The sequence below is a fragment of the Martes martes genome (genome assembly GCF_963455335.1).
Source record: "Martes martes genome assembly, chromosome: 3".
NCBI classification, from domain to species: Eukaryota; Metazoa; Chordata; class Mammalia; order Carnivora; family Mustelidae; genus Martes; species Martes martes.
In genome coordinates this window covers 151,463,148-151,483,549 of record NC_137890.1, presented here as the reverse complement: position 1 = coordinate 151,483,549, position 20,402 = coordinate 151,463,148, and the positions used below count along the sequence as shown (strand labels likewise).

At 59.9% G+C, this 20,402-nt stretch overlaps 1 protein-coding gene across 2 annotated transcripts in view; it reads right to left on the bottom strand.

Moving 5' to 3' along the window:
- The window catches only part of HDAC4 (histone deacetylase 4), a 150,688-nt gene that overhangs the window by 38,859 nt on the left and 91,427 nt on the right, over positions 1 to 20,402 (bottom strand). For both annotated transcript variants that reach the window (XM_080799746.1, XM_080799747.1), the window contains 5 exons: positions 15,801 to 16,021; positions 12,452 to 12,709; positions 9,853 to 10,039; positions 6,673 to 6,806; positions 3,454 to 3,574 (listed from right to left, as the gene is read on the bottom strand). In XM_080799746.1, coding sequence (XP_080655872.1) covers positions 3,454 to 3,574; positions 6,673 to 6,806; positions 9,853 to 10,039; positions 12,452 to 12,709; positions 15,801 to 16,021 — 921 coding nt within the window. The remainder of the gene's footprint in view (positions 1 to 3,453; positions 3,575 to 6,672; positions 6,807 to 9,852; positions 10,040 to 12,451; positions 12,710 to 15,800; positions 16,022 to 20,402) is intronic.

The window sequence follows — 20,402 nt, the reverse complement described above, 5'->3', positions numbered from 1 at the left end:
CTGATGACACCACGGGGCCCACGGGCTCCTCTCCCGTGCTGCAGAACCCTCCAGGCAGCCAAGATGCTGCCCTGGCAGGAGTGGCGTTTCCTGACAGGTCCTGCAGGACTCTGGGGACCAGGCCTCCTGCACCCAGCCTCCTGGCTCAGCTCTGCTCGAGGCTGCTTACCTTCTCCCCACTGGCCGCATCCTTGAAGGCTCCTTTCTGAAACCGTCTGGCCCCCGGCCAGAGGGCCTTTCCTCTGGGCCCAGCTGGCACCCATCTCATTTCTGGACATTTTCGGCCAGCTTCCCACCTCTTCAGCCCATAACCCCCAGGCCCTCCACGAGCCACTAGCCCTCCCGTAGCCGTGGCCCCATTCTTGATTCTCCCCACCCTCTAAGTCCTGCTCCATGACGGCTGGGGTGAGGGCCTGGAAACCCCACCCCAGTCCCCTTGCAGCTGCCGTTTTGGGGGCATGCTGCAATCCACATGGTAAACACCCCGGGACCTAAGGCATAGAACACCTGTGTCCACAGGGAGCTGGGACCCATCTTCTGCCTCTGGCCAGCTGTCGCCACACTTTTCCTTATGGTTTCATCTCCCGTGTTGTACCCTAAACAACGGCTGGGCTTTGCAAAACCTAGTAGTGAGCACAAATCCTACTGTGTGAGTGGAGAACAAAAGTGTCTCTGGCAAGCGATGGGTCCCATGACAGGACAGGTTGGAGGGGGTCTCTGGCTCACACTCTGGCTACAATCTGGCTACAGACCAGATCCGCAACGTGGCCAGAGTGGTGAGTGGCTCTGTATGTTCTTCTGAGCACTCGGTCTCAGCCCCACTTTCAGGGATGGAGGTCTTGGGTGCCAGAAGTGAGCCCCTAGCCAGTGCATGAGGCAGGGCCTGGAAGGAGCAGGAGGAAGCCTGGAGAGCCGGGCGCAGGCCCACAGGTGGGCTCTCAGCCACACTGCTCCGGTGCTTCTACATGGGGAACAGGGCTGCCTCATGGACCTGCCTTTGCCATCCCAGGGGGCCTGGCTTCCGTGACCGCCATGCAAAGCTCCCACACTGCCCTTCTTGTGCCCACTGGCGGGGGGGGGCATTACAAGGTGGGAGACAGTCAGGTCAATGAGGGTACGGCCCTTGGGATGGAGTCAGCGCCTTATCAAAGGACCCCACCAGGCTCCCTCCTCTCAGCCCCCAGGGAGGACACAGCGAGGCCTTGCCATCTAGAAGAGCCTCCAACCACCGGGCGGCACCCGGATCCCAGCCTTCCAGCTGCCAGGACTGTGAGCAACAGATTCCCGCCGTGGACAAGCCTCTGTCTTCGCGGTCGGTCATGGCAGCCAAACGGATGCGGCAGGGCTGGCTCTCCAGCCCGTGGCCCAGCATGCACCCTCTGAGCCTCTCTGCACTGGCATGGTATGTCCTCTGGGAGCCCAGAGCAAGGATGTCCGAGGGCTTGGCTCCCGCTCCTCCTTGCCCTTCCTGGCTGGGCCACAGCTTCAGGCCGGGACGAGTCTCTGCCCAGCACTGGTGTCGTGGGGCATTCCCCTGGAAGCTGGTGCAGCTCACCAGGTCCCCGCTGTTCCAAGTCTGTCCCTTCTGCTCCTCAGAGAGTTGGGCGGCGTGGCTCGCCTGGTGGTTCTGGGGCAGGCTCCTAATGGCTCCAAGATGTTCTCTTCCCTTCCTCTCAGTTTCCCTGGGAGCCCCCGGGTGCCAGGAATGCTCCTTTATTCTCTTCCTCCCGTGTTCCAGGGGACTGATCGCACCTACCCTGGCCTGGGACTCCAGTCCCTCAACGGTGTCCGATGGGACTTTCTTTAGCGCTCTGGGTCTCCTCCCTCCTCACTGCTCTTGTCCACGTTACGTGGCCGTGGTGGCTCCTCTCTTTCAGGGTAGTGAGACAGTTCTGGTTTCCTCTGGTATCCTCCATCTCGCCCAGAAGTCTGTCCTCGGAGCTGCCCTGTTTCAGACTCACTCTCCCCCGAGAAGTGCTTCCATGGGTGTGGATAATCCTCAGGCATCTGTTCCTCAGGCGGAGGCCTAGAAACCACTGGGAGTTCCAGGCACACAGGGGGCTTCTGAACTGTGGGTTCCCTGCTGGGCATCCTCACTTCTGCTAGACTGGTCACGCTCTGTAGTGGGGTCTGAACTGTCTTCCAGGGGGCAGGGTCTGCATGAGGGGAGCCCAGCAGGGAGGGGAAGCGGGAGGCGGGCTGGTGCCTCGCCCTGCTCTGCTCCTGACATCCATTCTGGCCAGGGAGCCCTGTGCCCTTTCTGTCCAGAGTGTGGGAGGGCATGCCTCTCAGGACCTCTGGCCTAGCCCCTGGTCTGACCGCTCACTACTCTCCTCCAGTCTTGGCCCAGGGTCTCTGCGGTGGCCAACCCCAGCCATCTGAGTCTGTGGGTGCCATCGGTGGTTTCTGTCCGCAGTGCTGGAGGGCACTTTGTGGCACCTGCTGTCCACCTGCTCTTTCTCCAGCCTCCAGGCTCTCCTGCTGTTGGGGCCCCTCCCGTCTACCGGAGCAAGTGGTGATGTCTTTCAAAAGCCTGGTTACTACAGGGCAGTGGGGCTGGGAAGTAGCATGATGGGCCACCCGAGAACAGAACCCGCAGGTCTCCTTCCAGCCACCAGCTCCACGCTCTCCACGGACAAGGGCCACTGCCACTGTGTTGGGCAGCTCTGTGCTGATGGGATTTCCAGCACAGAGATGAGCTCCTTGTGGCAGCGTGCAGTGACAGAAGGAGTGAAAGAAGGAATGAACGAGTGAATAATGCACACCCGTGTGAAGGGGCCCATGCACACGGTAGGATCCACCCCACACAGCTTGACTGGAGCCCCCAGAGACACCAGAGAAGGACCAGCCCCCCATGTACCTGCAGGTTTAAGGTGACCGGGAGACAGGGGCGAGAAGTGCCAGGGAAGGGCCGTGAGTGGGTGAGGGTCTATGCCCACGTGCCCAGGGGGCCTGGAGGCTCCTGACCCGCGCTGCTGAGACTCCTGCTGCCCCGCCAGCAGAAGATGTCCGTCGGCAAGTCCCAGCTGCCAGGAGGCCCTGCCAGCCAGCACAGAGCCCCAGACCCTGCAGAGAGCCGTCTCCAGGCTGGCCCTCTCCTCTCCCAGATCCAGATTCATGGCAAGCCCGGAGCTCAAGTATCCCTCCCCCCATCGGCCTCGGGTCGTGATGCTGTTACAGGACGTTCTGCAAAACCACTGGTTCTCATCCTGTTTCTAGAGCACGTGGTGGAGCTGGGCACGAAAGCAGCCGGCCTGGGTAAAGCTGCCACTGAGACCCTCCTCCAGCCCACAACTCGGTACCTGGTGTGGGCGCCTCGAGAAGGGCCGTCCCTGCCACCGCTGCAGCCACTACAGCCGCCACTGCCGCCACCGGGGGCCACAGATGGGACCGGCTGGCGCGGGGCTGGAAACACCACCTTGGGTGGTAAAGGTAAAGAAGGACTTGAAATACCTAGAAGTTTCTTACTGTCCAGTTTCTGCCTGTTGAGGGGGTTTGTGCCGTAGAGCAGGGCATGCGTCTCCGAGTGCACCGTCTGCAGCTCCTCCAGTGTGGCCTTCCGTCCGCGGATGCACTGTGGGGACAGACGAGAGTGGGTATGCATGTACCCCCGCGCCTTTGGGGCCCACAGTCAGCGGAAAGCCCTTCCTGCGAGAACCGTCACCCCAAAGGAAACTGCTTCTGATACATACACGGGCGCAAAATTATTTGGTTCTTGCAAGATAAAAAGTAAACAGCACCCAACACACTGAAGAAATATTCTGAAGATGTTCTAGAGATTTACACTTTAATTATTACTTGGAAAAACAGATTTCGACAGATAATTCCAGCCCCCAACGCTTTCACCTTCCCTGTCACCCAAATGATCAGGCATCCAATTGCCACTTTGCTTTCCAGCTGCTGGGGTCTGCTTTTTGATTGGGTGGGGGGCCTGCTGCACGCGGCGGGGGGCTGCTCTCTCCATGCCCGTGGGCACACAGCCAAGCCTGCATGCCCCAGAGTCCTGGGAACAAGCCCCTTGCTGCGATCCGCCCTGGACCTGAAGTCAGCGAATTTAGCTCTTCATTTGCGTGTCTGTCCACTTTTCCCCTTGCTTTGGGGAGGCCTCACGTCGAGGCTGCACAGTGATTTCCACATTTCCCCAGAAATTAACATAAAATCTATTTGTTAGTTGGGCTCTGCTTATTTAAACTTTTAAAGAGAAGGTGGTTTATGGCACAAGATTAAAGCTAACAGTTCACGCTGACGTGACTTTCTGAGGGCAACGGTCACATGGGAGTCGCCTATGTGACCGTGGAGGCCCTGCTGATGGTGGTCCAGGGGCTGCTCTTACTCCCTGCCACCTTACGGAGGACCCAGAACTCTTCATGGGTGACAGCTTCCCAGGGGATGCCCGTGGACACAGGAGGGAAACAAGAGCAGAGGGAGAAGCTGTGGGGTGGCTGTGGCTGGGTGTCTGCCAGCCTGGCCTCCTGGCGTGGACAGGGCTGTGAGCTCCATGCCCTCCCTGGCCACACTGGGCCCAATGCAGCAGCACGGGGAGGGGAGCCAGGCCCGAGAGCTCCCACATCCATCCGCCAGGTCAAGGGGCACGGAGGCCTGGGCCTCCCCGTGGCCAGTCCCGCTAACCTCTCTGTGGTCAGGGCCAATTCCTGCCACCACATCCAGCACCCAGGCCCTGTACTCAGCCACCTTGGGGCCCGCATGGGAGCCTCGTGGTGGCAAGGACACCCCATTCCCTCAGGCGGAGTGAAGTAGGAGGCGTACCCTGAGGTCAGCGTCCCCTCCCATTGAGGGCAGCTGGCTCCGTACCCCTGGGGTACCACAGGGAAGCTGCACGAGTCACCCAGGCCTCTTCCCTACCATCCTGCTGACTCAGGTCTGACCCCACGTCCAGCAGACTCCTCTCCTCCTCGGTGTCCTGGTCCGTAGGTCCGAGGATCCCCCACAGCCCCTGGCCAGGGAGTGGGCGGCACTTCCCGCCTTGGGGGCCCAGGAGAGCAGAGGGATCCGAGGGTCTCATTCTCCCTAGGTGCACTATTTCATCCTCTCAATCCTGTTCGTGTCTGTTCTTCTGGATGGAGAAGCTCTCTGAGAGGCCCCTAGGCCGAGATGTCCCTTCTGGGAGGGGCCGGAGGGGAAAGAGCAGGTCATGAGCAGGGGGCTGGGGGAACTTTGAAGGCAGGGCAGGGCCCTGGGTTGGTCCTGGGTGGCACAAGGCACGGTGGACACCAGGGCACTGTAGATTTCCTCCTAGGGATGTCCGCCAGGGCAATGCTGCCCCCCAGTGGTGCAGCCTCTGGCCAGACCCTGGAGCAGGGGCCCTCCTCCGCCCCTTGCCAGCCCACGGGGCCCTGTCTGCCCCAAAGGGCACTGCAGGACAGGACGGTGGACCCAGGTTCCAGGCCCCTGCCCCTTTCGAAAATCGCACATCACCATAAAACTGGTGAAGATGGGGTCACGGGAACCACAATGACTTAAATTACCCAGTATCTCAGCTTCTGTCTCCCACACGTGCCCGCTCGGGCCCTGGTCCAGGTGAGCCCGGGGGTTTTAACCAGTGGGCGTGGACAGTGTTCACCAGCTGTGGGGCTCTAGCTTTCCTGTGTCACCGTGTGAGCCAGCCCATGTTGGCCCATGTCCCATCCCTGAGCCCATGTGAGGCGCAGGGGGGACGCCGGCTGCCGATGACCGGCAGAGCTTGTGGGAGGTGGGTGCCGCCAGGCCCCTCCACAGAGAAGGGCTTGTCCTGGAACCTGGGGCCTCCACTCTTCAAGCACACGCTATGGACAGGGCCTGCCATCTACGGAGCGCGGTGTGCCTCATGACAGCCGTGCCGCCGGCCAAGAGCTATTGGGTCGCTCTGTGGAAACGCTGCCCTGCCCCCCAGGACCAAGGGACCTCAGAACGCTGCTCAGGGCGGGGGGTCCTCCTGCCTTCTCGGGCTGGTGTGCCACTGCAGCCAAATGCAGGGCCGAGTGAGTTCTAGACCCCAGCCTTCCTTGTGCCAAAGGTGGTGGTGCCACCATTGCCGGATCACAGGGAGATGGAGGACCAGCCAGAAATTTCTCACCGGGCTCAGAGGGTGCTATGTGCACAGGCTGACGTCCAGCCACACTATGCTTCCTTCACTGCCTGCTGCCGTAGAGGGCCCTGACTTTTGGAGAAGGCCTCAGGGGCCCGAGGCTCTTCCTACGTCCTCCAAGCAGCTTTTGGAAATAGGGAAGGGAACATTCCACGAAAGCCAACAGGACAGACTTCCCGTGGGCCTCCAGATGTTGCCCTTGTGTCAGAGGTCTGCCAACAGCTGGGCCTGCACCCCAGGCACCAAAGGGGAGCACGGCCAAGAAAGGGTTACTCCAGGGACTCGACCAGAAGGAAGACCAGTTACCGTGGGATTCAGAAAGTGGGCAAGGGCAGAAACAGCTAACAGCATACAGAAGCGGGCAGGAGGACAGGAGGCAAGAGGACAGGGGGGCAAGAGGACGGGGACAGGAGGATGGGGGCGGCAGGAGGACGGGGGAGGCAGGACAGAGGCTGGGAAGAGGGGAGCTGGGCGTGTAGGCTAACAGCCCTGGGTTCCATGGGTCCCCCCGCACGTGCCCAACATCGTGGTGGCTGTGTGGCCTGCCCTAGCCCAGAGCCCCACAGGCCCGCAGGGGCCAGGCTTACCTCACATTTGCCCCGGAGGCCAGTCTCCTGCAGCCGAGACCAGATGCTCTGGATCCTCCCAGCGTGCTCAGGGTGGCTGGTGGTGCTTCCGCACGCGCACTGGTGCTTCAGCATCAGCGTGTCGTACACGAGGCCTGCAGTGGACAGCGCAGCAGCCACGGTCAGAGCAGCTGGCAGGGGTCCTTGGCCGCCACCCACCTGCCCCCAGAAAGTGGCCTGGCGAGACAAACCACTACGTCCCTAGGAGCAACAGAGCAGCCTTTGGTGCACTAGGACCACTTGTCGGAAAACTCCCAGCTCACCAGAGGCCAAGGGGAGCTCCCAAGAACGGAAGGAGATGCAGTTGGCTGCTCATGGCATGTGCCCAGAGGTCCCCAGGTGGGGGGAGCAAGTCAAGAAGAAAGACGTGAAAAGACACCCCACGCCACTCCTTGTGCCCTCAGCTGTGGGGCGCTCGTGGGGCAGGACCGTGTTGTCCTCCAAAACTCAACTTTTAGTCCCAGATCCCAGTCCCTCTTGTCAGGGAACAGCCTCTCTATGACGCCATGTGCTGGGCTGAGTCCTATCTGAGCTTCTGGGCCTCAGAAGAAAGACGAGACTCGGTTCCTACCCTGAGAACCTTCCAGAGTGGCTGCAACAGCGTGAGCACACATACAAACAGGCAAACACCAGGGTATTCAAAATTGGCACAGAATGGATGTCACCGAGTCCAAGAACTTGCAGCGTCCTTGGGGACAGGGCAGAGCTGCAATGCCTGCTGGTGCCCCTTGGGGAGTCATGGCAACTGGGTCACCCTTGGCGGGGAGCCGCGGCTGGGCTCTGCTGCGCAGGGAATGGGGAACCCCCGGACCAGACTGGCTGAGGTCATAGCTAGGAAGATGCTGCAAAGGGGGAGGGAGACTGTGTGTCTGGAGGCGAGGCTGGAGGAAGGGGGAAGGGCAGGCAGGAACCATGTGCACCCATGTCCTGTGCCCCTCCCGCAGTGTGGGAAGTGACGGTGGGGCCCACAGGACATTTGCCAGGAGGGGTGTCCATTGCCCCTGCCGTGGCACAGTTTGCAGTCCCCTTACACATGCTCCCCGAGGGCCAGGCGGGTCTCCATGAATGGGCATCTGTGCCAGCACCTGCTCTTTCTGGCCCACAGAGGTGGGGATGCTATGTGAGTGCTGTCACCAGACCCACCATGTCAGAGGTTGGGGATGGGGGTGCCGTCACTGACCACAGGGGAGCGGGGCTGAGGCCACGCTGAACACCTAGCCTGAGGGGGCATCAGTCCCAGTACCACGCCCTCAGTCTCCGAGTTGGGTTAATAGGACTCAGTCCCCGGGTGCTGGGAGAATTCTGGGTATATCAGCAAAATGCAGTGGGGCAGGGTGGACACGTGATAAAAAAGGTAGGTGGTCGGGGGAGGCTCCTGGGACCCAAATGCAGAAACTCACCACCAGCACACGGAAGTGTGTATGCAAGACACGTACACATGAGAGGCTGTGTTCAGTGGTTCGTGATGGCAACATATACCTATCTCTGCGCATACGCATGTGTATACAGAGCACATGTGCACACGCGCTTAAACAACCCAGATGCCCATCAGTGCAACGAACACGGCATCGTCACGTAGCTGGAACTTCCCAGGGGACAGCATGTCACTCCCGCTATGGATGGGACCCTGGAGACAAGTCTGCAGAGCTAGGGTACGGCAAAACCAGCCAGAACACCCTGTGGGACGCAAGGCAGCTATGATGACGAGCTGCGTCCCGGTGCATGGACACCCCAGGACAGGGCGACCCCAGCACAGGGCTCAGGGGAGTAACAAAAAGCACACGAGGACCACTGAGCCCTGTCTGCGCGAAATAAACGACGTCTGTGTCCAGCTGTCCATCTGGCTGTGCAGAGAAACAAATCTGGAAGATTTAAACCAGACTATTACCGAAGACTACCTCTGGGCAGTGGGATTAGGGGCAACGGTCAATCCCGTTTGTTCTCTTTATAGGGAACTCATACTGTTTTATACATTTTTAAAAAAGTAACAATGCAGATGAGCCAAGACAGTACATCAGCAGAGGGGGAGTCTCCTGGCCGGGTCCCCCTGGGCGGCATGCAAGCACGAGGGCCCCGGGGGCCTTCTTGGCCCCCAGGGTGGGCACATTTTATGTGGCACTTTTCTGCTGTGCCCACAGGGACAGGGGTCTCTCTCGGGGATGTGTCTACCTCAGGTCTCCTGATTCTATCTGTGACCCTCTGCGGCTTCCTGGTGTTCTTTCTGGTAAGCCCTGGTTTAATTCCTGGTTAATTACAAATGATGATTTTCTCTTTTACAAGCTAGCAGAGAGAACTTAGCCATATCTGGAAACCACGTTACGGTGGGCAGAAAAATAGGACGTCTTGTACTTTGTCCTGTTACAGGGCTGCCGAAGAAGGAGGAAACCATTCTGTGTTTAGAGCACTTTCTCCTCCTCTGTCTCTGGCAAGAAGTATGAGCTGAGAACCATCTGCAGAGCATCCTGCTGGCCTCTCCCGGGCCCGCCGTGGCTGGGCTGCGGGGACCACCTGACTCAGAGTGGGGAGCCTCAGACCCACCTACACAATTCTGGTCCCTGACTGCAGGGGTGTCACCCTGTAGGCAGGTTCCTCAGGGCTCCTGCAGGGATGGGGCAAGGAGGGCAAGGCCACCCAGAAGGCAGGAGCCCGGGGGCGGCTGGGCCATCCTCACACCATGTAGCCTCACCCACAAAGGCTACCTGGGCCACATGGGCAAGACCTTTGCACGGAGGTTTGGTTCACAGAGCGGCTGAGGAGAGAGGACACGCTCACCGTCCCTGCTGCACGCAGACGGGAAGCCACACAGCCTGCCGGCCACACTGGCCCACTGGAGGGCAGTCTCTGGAGGAAAAGGATTTTCTAGCAAAGGGAAAGTGGGCTTTGGCGCCCGAGAGACCACAGCATCATGGGGAAGGTAGGTGGGAAGGGCGCCTCAGTGACTGACACAGATGGTCCCCCAGCCAGGGGTCAGGCCAGGCGAGGGCACAGGTGGCTAACTCTCAGGCATCCCCCAGCCTCTGGATGGCACAGCCCCAGAGTGGACCTGCCAAGTCCACTCCTGCCATGAGCCAGTGTCACCCGTGAGTGCCAGCTGGCCAGTCAGACGGGGTCGCCCCGACCCCACACCCCCTGTGCGCATACCTGTGGTGAACCTCGGTTTGGCGGGGGGCTCCTGCACGGACATGGGGAAGGTGGCTGATGCCGGGGAGGACTGCGCACGGGACAGAGGCCGGTGGCCGCCAAAGGACACAGGGATGCCTGCGGCCTCCATGGACGCCTGGTAGTTCCTCAGCTGGTGGATCCGCTGCTGCTCCAGGAGGAGGGCTTGCTGGGGGAAGAGGAGACACGGGTGTTGGTGGCTTCCAGGAAACCTCCCACCTGCCGGCTGCAGGGCTATGCGGTCCCTTCCTGCAAACCACGTGCCCGTTTGTTCACTGGCATGCGGCACGCGGCTCGGAGCATGTCAGGGTGGCTGGTCGGGATGGGCTGCCTGCTGCCCACAGAGATTCCCCCACCTACAGGCAGCCCTCCTGGGCCAGTCTGCTGCTGTCTTGCTTCAGACCAAGAGGACCCGATCTGCATGCCTGAAACGCACGTGAGGAGCACATAGTGGAATAGAAACGATGATTCTTCCATTCAGCGCCACGGTCTGCTCCCTGGCTTCTCCCCACACCACAGCCCCCCACTCCAGGGCAGAAAGACTGCAAATGCAGCAAAGAAATGTCTCACTCAGGTTCCAGATGCCCGGGGCCCTGCTGGCCGGTTTTGCGGCCAGGGAGGGAATGGGTGCACCACTCAGAGGAGGTAGGGACCCAGATGGACAATCTCCAGGATGTTAACCACTTTTCAGCAAAAATAACCAGGAGAAAAGATGAATTCAGAAATAGTTGTTTGCAAAAAACTCTTTTTCATGAAAATTGTGTTTCTATTGGAAGAGCACAACACCACAGGGACCTAAAACTAGCAGTTCGGAAACTAAGGGAGCTCAGGTGTGAAGAGGCAGGTTGGTGCTAGGAGCAGGGACGGCCTCCCTCAAGTGTGGCACGGCTCTTCTCTGCCCTGGCCGCAGGCCAGTGGGGAGCCATGGGGGGCTCCAGAAGGGGCCGTGGCGGAGTGGGAAGTGCTAGGTGGGGCCCACCCTCCCCCCCCCACCGAGGCATGCATCCCTGTGAGGGGCAGAGGGGAGCCTGCCCAGAAGGGCCCCGAGGCGGTAGGGGGCGGGCTTGCAGGGAAGGCCTCCTCAGAACAGTGAAGGCACTGTGCCTGGTGGCCTAGGCGCCAGGAAGGCACAGTTCTCCACGAGCCCGGCCTTTGTTTCCGTGAACAGATCTTGTCCTTTTGCAAGACCACAGGGCCCACGGCCTCTGCGTGAGCAGCAGCACAGCAGCTGCACGGCCGTCAGACAGGAAGGGAGCCTCTCAGCAACACTGCCCGATATTCCTGCCTTCAGGAAGCGGAGTCGGGGCGGAGCAGAGAGGGAGAGAGTGGGACCAGCTGCCAGAAGCCGCCTTCCCGTGCTTGTGCCGATGGAAGCCAGGACTGCGGGGCTCACACCCACCGCCATGGGCACCGGACTCCGCCTGACAGTGCCTCTCCCTGACGCCCAGTTTCCAAAGCTTCAGCGGCCTAGGCTTGTGCTTACAAGGACCACCAAGTTCCCAATAGGGAGCTCTGCTCATGATTTTTCAAAGAATACAGAAACTGGGTGTCTCTACTCACTGTCTCAGGGTTATAGCAAAATAACACTTTTTCTCTAAACAAATGCTGATCACTTTATCATCTGTGAGACACCAGCCCTGAATGTTCACTTAAGGCTGTTCCAATATCCTACAAGCATCCTAATAATGCACTGAATTCCACGTAGGCGCTCAGCTAGGCCCTCCCACCACCCCGGGAGCAAAGCCCCATACAGGTAGGCTCCCAGGACGGCCAGCTGGGCTCAGAAAACCATAGTCAACACCGGCTGCCTGCAACACCCCGCTCTGGGCCGCAGGAGCTACTGTACCCAGACACAGCTCTGCTGCTGAATGAACGTTATGACCAAATCCTGCGTCCTGGGTACCCTTGGCTCTTGGGCCCTGCCGGCCAAGAACAAGCAGCCTCCCTGGGGCTTCCGGCTCCCTGGCTGGCTGTCCGAGTGTCTTGCAGACATGGCAGTTTTACTTTCCACTGACCTGATAAATCATTCATCAGATTTACTCATCAATCTCTTGTGAGTTTGGTTAATATGTCAGTGCCTGGGACTAGGTGTCTGTGTCACTGTTCTTTCGATCTATAAAGTTGGTCAGTACTACTCCTTGGGCCCCCAAAGCCCTGCCTACCTTTTTGATCAATTGAGAAATCAATCTCCCTCCTCCCACCTTTTGATGATTACGCCAATCCTACTAACAATTGGATTTATGTGAACCTACAGTTCTTACATCTGAAAGAAAGCAATCTCTAGGGACTCTGGGGCTGGTGTTTGGCTGGGTTACAGGCGCACGGATGGCCACAGTGGACAGAGGGCCAGTATCTCCCAGTATTGCTAATGTTAAATAGACTTCGAACCAGAGCCGCTTCCCACACCACCCAGGGATGGATGGGCAAGGACCTGGCCAGGCAGGAATGGGGGGGCCCTGCAGCGACCAGAGAATGCCAGCCACAGGGAGCTGGCCCTCAGGGGATGTGGGACACTGTCTGAGGGCCCATCCTGGCCCGGTGTCCTGCCCCTGTCTGTCCTCTCCCCAGCCAGCACGGTCACCTGTCTGAAGAGCAGCTCCTGCTCCGTGGGCTGGCGCTGGCCGGACTCCGCGTCCCTCGGGGGCTCCGCCTCCTCCTCGTCACTCTCGATGGGCTCCTGCTTCACCTGTACCCCAGCCAGTGCGTGCGGCTCCTTCTGCCCTGACAGCCGGTCCAGGTAGGGCTCCTCCAAGAGGGCCTGGTGCTCGCGAAGCTCCTCCTCGGTCTCCTCAGGGTGGCTCTCGGGCTGCCGGGCCGGCTCGCTCTGTTTGGGGATCATCTACAAGGCAGATGGAAGGGAGGAGGGCGACGGGGATGAAGGGACAGTAGAGGGGCATCACAAGGTCCAGATCTCAGAGCAAAGGGACAGACGACCCCAGGGGGATGCTGCGAACCCCGAGCTAAGGCCCACAGCCTGGGCGCTGAGGGAGTCTGCCCTACCCAGGGAAGGACAGCCCCGCACTTGGTACACATCTGTGAAGGAAGGGGCGAGCGGAAGACGTTGGGGCTGGGCTGTGCTGCCCTGCAGAGGGTGGGAGCAGCCGGGCACCTGCAGGCTTGGGGGAGGGGGCCACGCAGCAGCCTACGCACAGTCTGTGGGTCTGGCCCGAGGGCAGGTGTGGGGGAGCAGGGTGCTGCGGCCACTGGAGGCGACCCTGCACGGAGGTCACCAGACCTTCTGCCAACCCAGTGGAGGGCTCGCTGGGGACTTGGAGCTCAGCCAGCAGAGGCGCCCTCCCCCAAACAAGGAAATCACGGCTGTGGGAGTTTAGCAGCTACACTTCGTGGCGGCAGGTGCCGAGCTGTGCACATGTGAGTCCCCTCAGGAGCTCCAAAATTTGTGGCTGATAGCTTGTGACCCACCAGCCATGCTGTGAGTTGCCCCAGGACACAGAGGGGCTCACTCCCATTGGAGGGACTCTGATGGGGTCCGGAGAGGGCGTTGATGGCACTGGTACCCTCTTGGAGGCCTGGGACTGGGAGGAATGTCTGTCCCACCCCCATGGCATCAGCTCATCAGCAACGGAGGCAAACAGGCGGATTTCTCCATGGGGATGGAGCTGGCTGCCCGTTGACCTCAGCGCGCCTTCTGCTTCTTCCAGGAGCAATGGCGGGTGGGATTAGAGCCGAATGTGTCAAAGTCTCAGATGGTTCTGTTTAACACCCTGTGGCGCCCACTCTTTCCTCTTGTGTGTTTTGTGTGTCAGCCTGGGCTGGGAGTGTGGGTCCCTCCCTGTGGCCCCAGGAGGGTGCTGCAAGATGGTGAAAGCTCAGAGGCGGGGGAGGAGGTGGAGCGGGAACAGGGACCTGCATGCTCCTGGGGCGAGTGTCCCTGGCTCCCTCTCTGGCCTTCTCAACTTCCTCAGAAGATGAGGGCATCTGAGCAGCGACCTCCAAGTCCCTCTAGAGGACTTGGGACGCTCTGGGCTTCAGTGAGCACCAGCTGTGAAGCGTTCCCAGAGAACGGTGGTACAGAGGGAGTCGGGGAGGGTCGAGACCACAGCAGCGGCCTCCCATGATGCCGAGTGCGCACTCCACCACCAGCCATGGCCACGAGGGCTCCTGGCTCCACCGCCATGCAGCTTCTTTGGGGCGCGGCCATAGGCAGAGGCCTCCTGGAGCCTGTGAAATGCGGTTCTGCGTCCACCAGCCAGGTCATGGGCTCGCTGCTCTGCAGAGCTGGTTTGGGGGTGAGGCTCCTGCAGGCAAATGCAGCCGCAAACCGGACACACAAACCAGCTCACTGCCCTCCGACGCCCTTTGGACCTTAGGCGTCCCTTTTACTGATGATGTGTGAACAAATGCAGGTCCTCAAGGCCACACTGCAGTTGGGGCCAGTACTGGAGCTCACTGGACATGCTGGCGGTCTGCCCACGCAAACACGGGGGGCCTAGGTCTTGGGTTCATGGCCCGGCCTGCCGCAGGACTCCAGCACCGTGTGGCGCTCCGCAACTTGGGCAGGAACCACGTGCCCAGTGAACCCTCGGTCCTGCAGGGGCGCGGACGCTGGCAAGTGCTCTCTTCCAGCAGGAAGAGGAAAGCCCGTCTGCCGCAGCACAATTCCCACCCCACTCGGGGGCACGTCCAGACGCCGAGGCATCCCTGGCACTTCCCAGCTGTAAGCTCCGCCCACCTGGCGGGGGCACGCATTCTCCAGACAGTTCCTTCGCCCGGCAAACCTTTATTAAACACCATGGCACGTAAGGCCCCAGGCACTACCAACCAACGCTGGCCCATGGCTGGGGGGGCACCTGTGATGGCCCCAGCCAGCAAGCACAGCCGGCTCAAGTGTCCGTCTTTCCTGCTCATAGAGGCTCCCGGCCCCATGGCAGGGTTCCCTCAGCCGGGAACTGTGGGAAAACCAAAGTGGCCGTGTTCGAAGGCTGGGTGGTCTCAGAGCTGCCAGGAGCTGGGTGCTCCCACCATCAGGGGAGGAGCCCCTCAGGAACAGCAAGCCCTGGCACAGGGCAGACACACCGGCGCTCAACAGCACAAGATAACATTGCTGGCTCTCCAAGATCCGAGGAGAATATTGCACAAACACTTCAATCACCTGCTGTTCCCTCTCATAATCAATCATGTAACAGAATCCGGGGAAATCACCCAGTTTCTAAATCATTCTTTCCAAGAACACACCAGGAATGAAGAGGTGTTTTCTGTCTTCCTAAAACCTCCCACCCTATCAGTCGGAGAGTGACATGATCAAATTAAGAAGCCACAGCCATGCTAGGAAGAGAGACGTGATCTGCCTTTGACGCTGGGAGTAAACGGACAGTCCACGTCTTGCCCACAGGAGGCAAGTTCCTCTGCCGTCCCCATGAGGGCTGTGTGTGGTGGCCCCCCGCTCCTGACAAGGTTCTGCACCCTCTGCCTGGGGGCCGTGGACACTCTGAGCATCTGGCCATTCAGGACCCCGGTGCCGGGGTTGGGGGGGGCAGTCTCCTCATGTGTGTTCCTGCGACCCTGTCATGGGGACCCTCAGGCCAGAGCTGGGCTGCTGCCAGCCCCCACCTTCAGGGAGTGCAGCCCAACTTCTGGTTTTAATCACCAGTGTATTTAAACATAACAGCCTGTGGCTGCTCCCTGCTGATGAGTGGCTGTGGGAGGGCCTTTCAGGACCACGCAGGTGCGCACACCCCTGAAGGTCATCCTGCACACTATCCCCTCTGAGCATGAAGTCCCACCGGGTGGGCAGGTACAGGTGCGGGGGGACTTGGACAAGGTGTTCTTGGGGCTCCGGGCAGTGGACAGCTGGGGGCTCCCTGTGGGGTTTTGCTCACGGAAGGGGAGGGTCCTCCAGGAAGTCAGGAGGATGTGCTGAGCCACACCCCTGCCCAGCGGCCCCGCCAGCACCGTGCCCGCAGACCCACCTTGTTCATGTGCAGCTGCTGCTGGAAGTGCTGCTTGTGCTTCTCCAGGAACTGCTGGTGCTGCTGCTGGATCACCAGGTGCTGCAGGGCTGGCGCGTTCTGCGGCAATGGGGCCGACTGCGTGCGCCCCAGTGGGCGGTGCTGCCGCAGCTTGTGCACAGACGGGGACACGCGCTCTGTACCCACCAGCGGCTGTGCATGCAGGGGCAGTGCACCCAGGCCTGAAAGACACCAGTGGGAAGGTGACACAGGCGGAGAGGTGACAGGGCATAGGGGAAGGTCCCCTGCTCCACCCCAGAGCGCCGGGCACACACCGCCAGGAGCCCGGAGTGTGGGCTTTGGGGAGCAGGGGCCGCCACTGGGAGGTGGCCGTCCCCTGAAACCCAGGCCCCTGTCATAAGTGGGCGTCTGAGGGACAGGCTCCGGCAAGATGGGCCCGCCCATGAGGGGCCCCAGGACAGCCCTCCGGGAGGGAGCCCTGGGCCCTGGGAATGCTGGTGTGGTCTGAGCAGCATCGCAAGCAGCTGGAGAGGTTCGGGCCATGCTGAGAATGGTGGCAGAGGTCCCGGTGCCTGGCATGTTCCGGAAGGCTGTGAACATGGCTCTTCCCTAAGTGACCCAGAAACTAAGTTGTAAGCGAATGAAACATCTTTAGGATCAAATCTTTAAGGGTCTCTTCAAGGGGTGACCTGATGCATAAGGGGGGCAGTCGTGCTTGTACAAATCCCGCTACGTCCGTTTAAGGTCGACACCTTTCTCCAAGTATTCTGCCGGCCTGCACACCTTCCCACCACTTCGCCAACCCGTGCCTGGACCGCGTGCTTAAGAACTCAAACTGATACACGATCCTGTTCTAATCTACATTTGAGTCTTATTTTAAAATGCAACCTCTTCGGGGGACTCAGGATGCCAAACGCTTCTTCTGTAAGCTTTTCGTACATCTGGGTTTTTACTTTTGCAAACTGGGGGTTTAGGCAGCTTACCGTTTTTCTAATAAACCCTTGCCCTAATTTTCTAATAAACCCAAACCCTACCTGATTGCCACTGCCTGGAAGCCTCAGATGGATGGACACAGGCTCAGGCTGAGGAGGACCCAGGTCACAGGCATCTGCCTGGGAGAGATAGCACGTGCCCGAGCACAGCAGTGGCTGGGCTCCCTGAGAGCATGGCCCCAGGAGCCTCCCGAGGTGTCCCCAACAGGCGGGTGCTCCTGCCCATGTCCCCCCTGGGGGCTCCGAAGACCCCCCAGGAGCACTACAGTCTTGGTCTTCCCCTTGTCCCGTAGCGGCTGTGGCGATTTCTAAAATGTTGTACCCAGATAGAAAGCACACACAGAGAAAGACCCAACCCTCACAAAGCTGTCCCTCACTAGCTGTTCGAGACATCTGTCAACTCTGTCCCCTAAATTGCCATCATCTTCTGTCCGGTCCATTGTTTTCTGAAAAGAGAAGTCACCATGAATTTCATTATCTGCTCGGCTACTAAATTGAAGTTAGTAACACAAAAGATCGACTCATTCCCTGTCAAGTTTTCTAAAAAAGCTTAAAAAAAAAAAAAAAAAAAAAAAGCATCCCTTAAGAAGGTGTTTTGGAATTCTTCCCGTTGATGGAGGTGTCCTGAGCAGCAATGTGAGGAAGTCTGCCACACGGGGCTGCACTGATGGGATCGGAGGCAACACGGCCCCGAGCAGGTCCCCCTCGGACACGCAGCTCCCTGAGCAGTCGGCCCTTAGGCCTCCGTGCTCACCGGGAAGGAAGGTGAAGTCGTAAGGGAGCAGCAGAGCCATGCCTGGCTATTGGGTGGCTGGCCCCATGCCCCCCAGAGAAGCTTCCCTGGATTCCAGAGCAGGGACCAGTTCCCCAGAGACTGAGCATCCAGGGCTGATCACCGAGCAGGAATGAGCTGCTCCAGAGGCCCAGCATGAGTGTGAGCCCGGCTTCTCCTGGTGCTTGCTGCCCTCCCCGATGAGGACAGGCTTTCCTTCATGCAGGGTGCCTCTGAGGACATGGACCACTGTCCCCATGGGGACACGGGCAGATGCTGGGAGGACCCCAGTCCGTATTTCACTAAGGGCCTCCTGGGGTGTAAAACCCCATTGCCATCCCCCCAGGGAAAGGTCACAGTACAGAAAACGGAATGCCCAACCTATTGGCCAGGTGACTTCCAGTTGGCCCTTCAGGTCATTTGCAAGGGTTTCTGATGACAAATCATTATCTGGCTTTTGGTATAAATCCTAAAAGACTTTAGCATCAAACCACACTGCACTGGGATCAAATTCTGTCCTAGGCAACCCAGCCGTCGGCTGAGGCCTGCTGTGTCGTGCTGAGCGCTGTGCAGCGGCAGAGCCTGACCCGCGGCTCCTGGACCCTCTCTGGGCAGGGAGGACGGGCTGCCTGGGGCCTTTTCCCGAGCATCTGGCCAGCTGGGAGGCTGAACCAAGGCTCCGTCCTTCCCACCCACAGCACGGGTGGAAGTTCCTCTGTGGTCCAGCCAACAGACAACACCCGACCCCAGCACTGGGAGAGGACTCACTTAGCATCACAGAACTCTGCTCCTTCTGGCGGGACCGGGAGGGTGGCCAGCACCCTGAAGTCCAAGCTGGACCACGTGATCCTAAGGACAATGTTAACTCCTGGCATTGAGCCAGCCATCCAGGCTTTGAGACGTGCTATGCATAGCACTAACTGGTGAGTTCACAAACAAAGGCACCACTTAGATACCCCCACAGATATGGGGGTGAAGAGTCAGGCTCTCCTGATGTCCTGGACCTAGTTCTGAAGTGCTGGCCTTTGTACTACAGAGATCTGGTTAAGTAGATGAACTCACACTGGACGAGTGACTCACGTGGCCTGGGTCCTTAGAAACCCATCTGATGCATCCCTAGCCCTACACACCACAGTGAAACTCTTTAGAACCCTCCGAAGGACAGTAAGGCACGTGAGACTTGGGTCTAACTCATGGTTTGCAGTTCAGGCCGCAGGTGAGCATCACGGGAGCACTGCAAGAAAAGTCGTGTGTGGCGGGGCCTGCCTGGACCATTCGACCTCGCCGGAGCTTCTGGGGGCCTGGCTGGGGCCAAGGATCGCTGGTTAGGTCCCAGGTGCAGCAGCACCCACAGCCAGTTGCGCTCAAGCCCCTCCTGGGATTCATGGTTTTCAGGACAAATGAGGAACACAGGGGGCATGTAATCACCGCTGTGAAGACCGGCAGAGCCCCCAAGCTCGGAAGGACGACCACAGGTGAAGGCTGTCTGTCCGCCCCATACCAGGCTGGGGCCAGCCCCGTGAGTGACCAGAGGCTAGAACGATGCCACACCCGGCAGGTGAAACACCTGTTCCCTCCACCGGCCTTTTTCTCCCCACTCCCCTAATACTCCCACACAAGGTCTTGGCAACCCCAGCAGTCCTCCAGGAAGCCTTCCTTCCTTGATGCCCACCCTGAGTGCCCTGCCGGACTGCAGCTCTCCGGGCCCTTGGGGGTCCGTCTCCCTGGTGCCTGGCACAGAGGAGATGCTGGGTTGAAGACCTGCGCCCTGGCCACACAAGGACCACATTGGGAGGGATGTCTGGACAACAGGAGCGCACAGTGCTCAGCAAATAGGGTTTCCTCCTTGGGACGGTGGTTCCATCTCTCCCCCAGCCTCGGGGAGTCAGAGGCCCAGCCTCCGGGAGTGTGCTAGGGTGCACTGCTCTTCTCAGAAGATTTAAGCAAACTGCTCCAGCCATGCTGGGGCAGTGGGAAGCAAGGAGGCGAGGGCCACTTGGGGGTCCTGCTCCAGGAGGGATGTGGCCCTGCGACCCGCACCTTGTCACCCCCCTAGGCCTGGGCCAGCCTCTTCTCCCCTGGGGCCTCTGCTTCCACCCTTTATGCGATGGAGCTGTTCTAACTCAGACTTTCTGTCTGTCTGTCCATCATGATTATCTGCAAGGACTCATGGAAACTCGGGTCTGCTGGCTGGTGACCCTCGGAAACCCCGACTTCCCCTGGCTTCGACCCCAGAGCCGCTGGCTGCAGGCCATCAAGCCCGAGCAGGTGCCGGGAGCGGGCCGGCCACGCTGTGCGGGAGGGAGGCGAGCAGGAGATGAGCGACGCCAAAGCCATGTGGAAGCGGGAGCTTCTGCAGCCTCGGGCAGAGCACATGGGAGGGAGGCCACGTCGGACAGGAGTGGGGATGGGGACTGGGGTCCAGCTGGCCCGGGGGCTGGGCCCAGTGAGGAGAAGGACGGTCCTGGTTGGTGAAGAGGGAGCCCATATAGCTGAGAACCATGCAGTGGGCCCGTGGGCACCAGGCTTCCGCTCCCAGCCAGCACCGCCCAACAGGCCCTTCTGTGTGGACACAGACCCTCCACATGCACCGGCTCAACCACCACCAGCCACCCGGGCACCCGCTACGCCCCACGTGGGACCAGGAAACTGAATGTTCGCTTCACTTCTGGGCCTTAATTTTTAATGTCAGTGGCCATGTGGGGCCAGCACGCCTACCCAGGACAGCTCTGCCTGGGGTGGCACGGGCTGCCCAGGCCTTGAGAGGCAGGATGCTAGGTCAGGAGGCATGCTCCCACTGAGACCTAAGTCAGGGCCCTGTTCCCATGGAGGGGATAG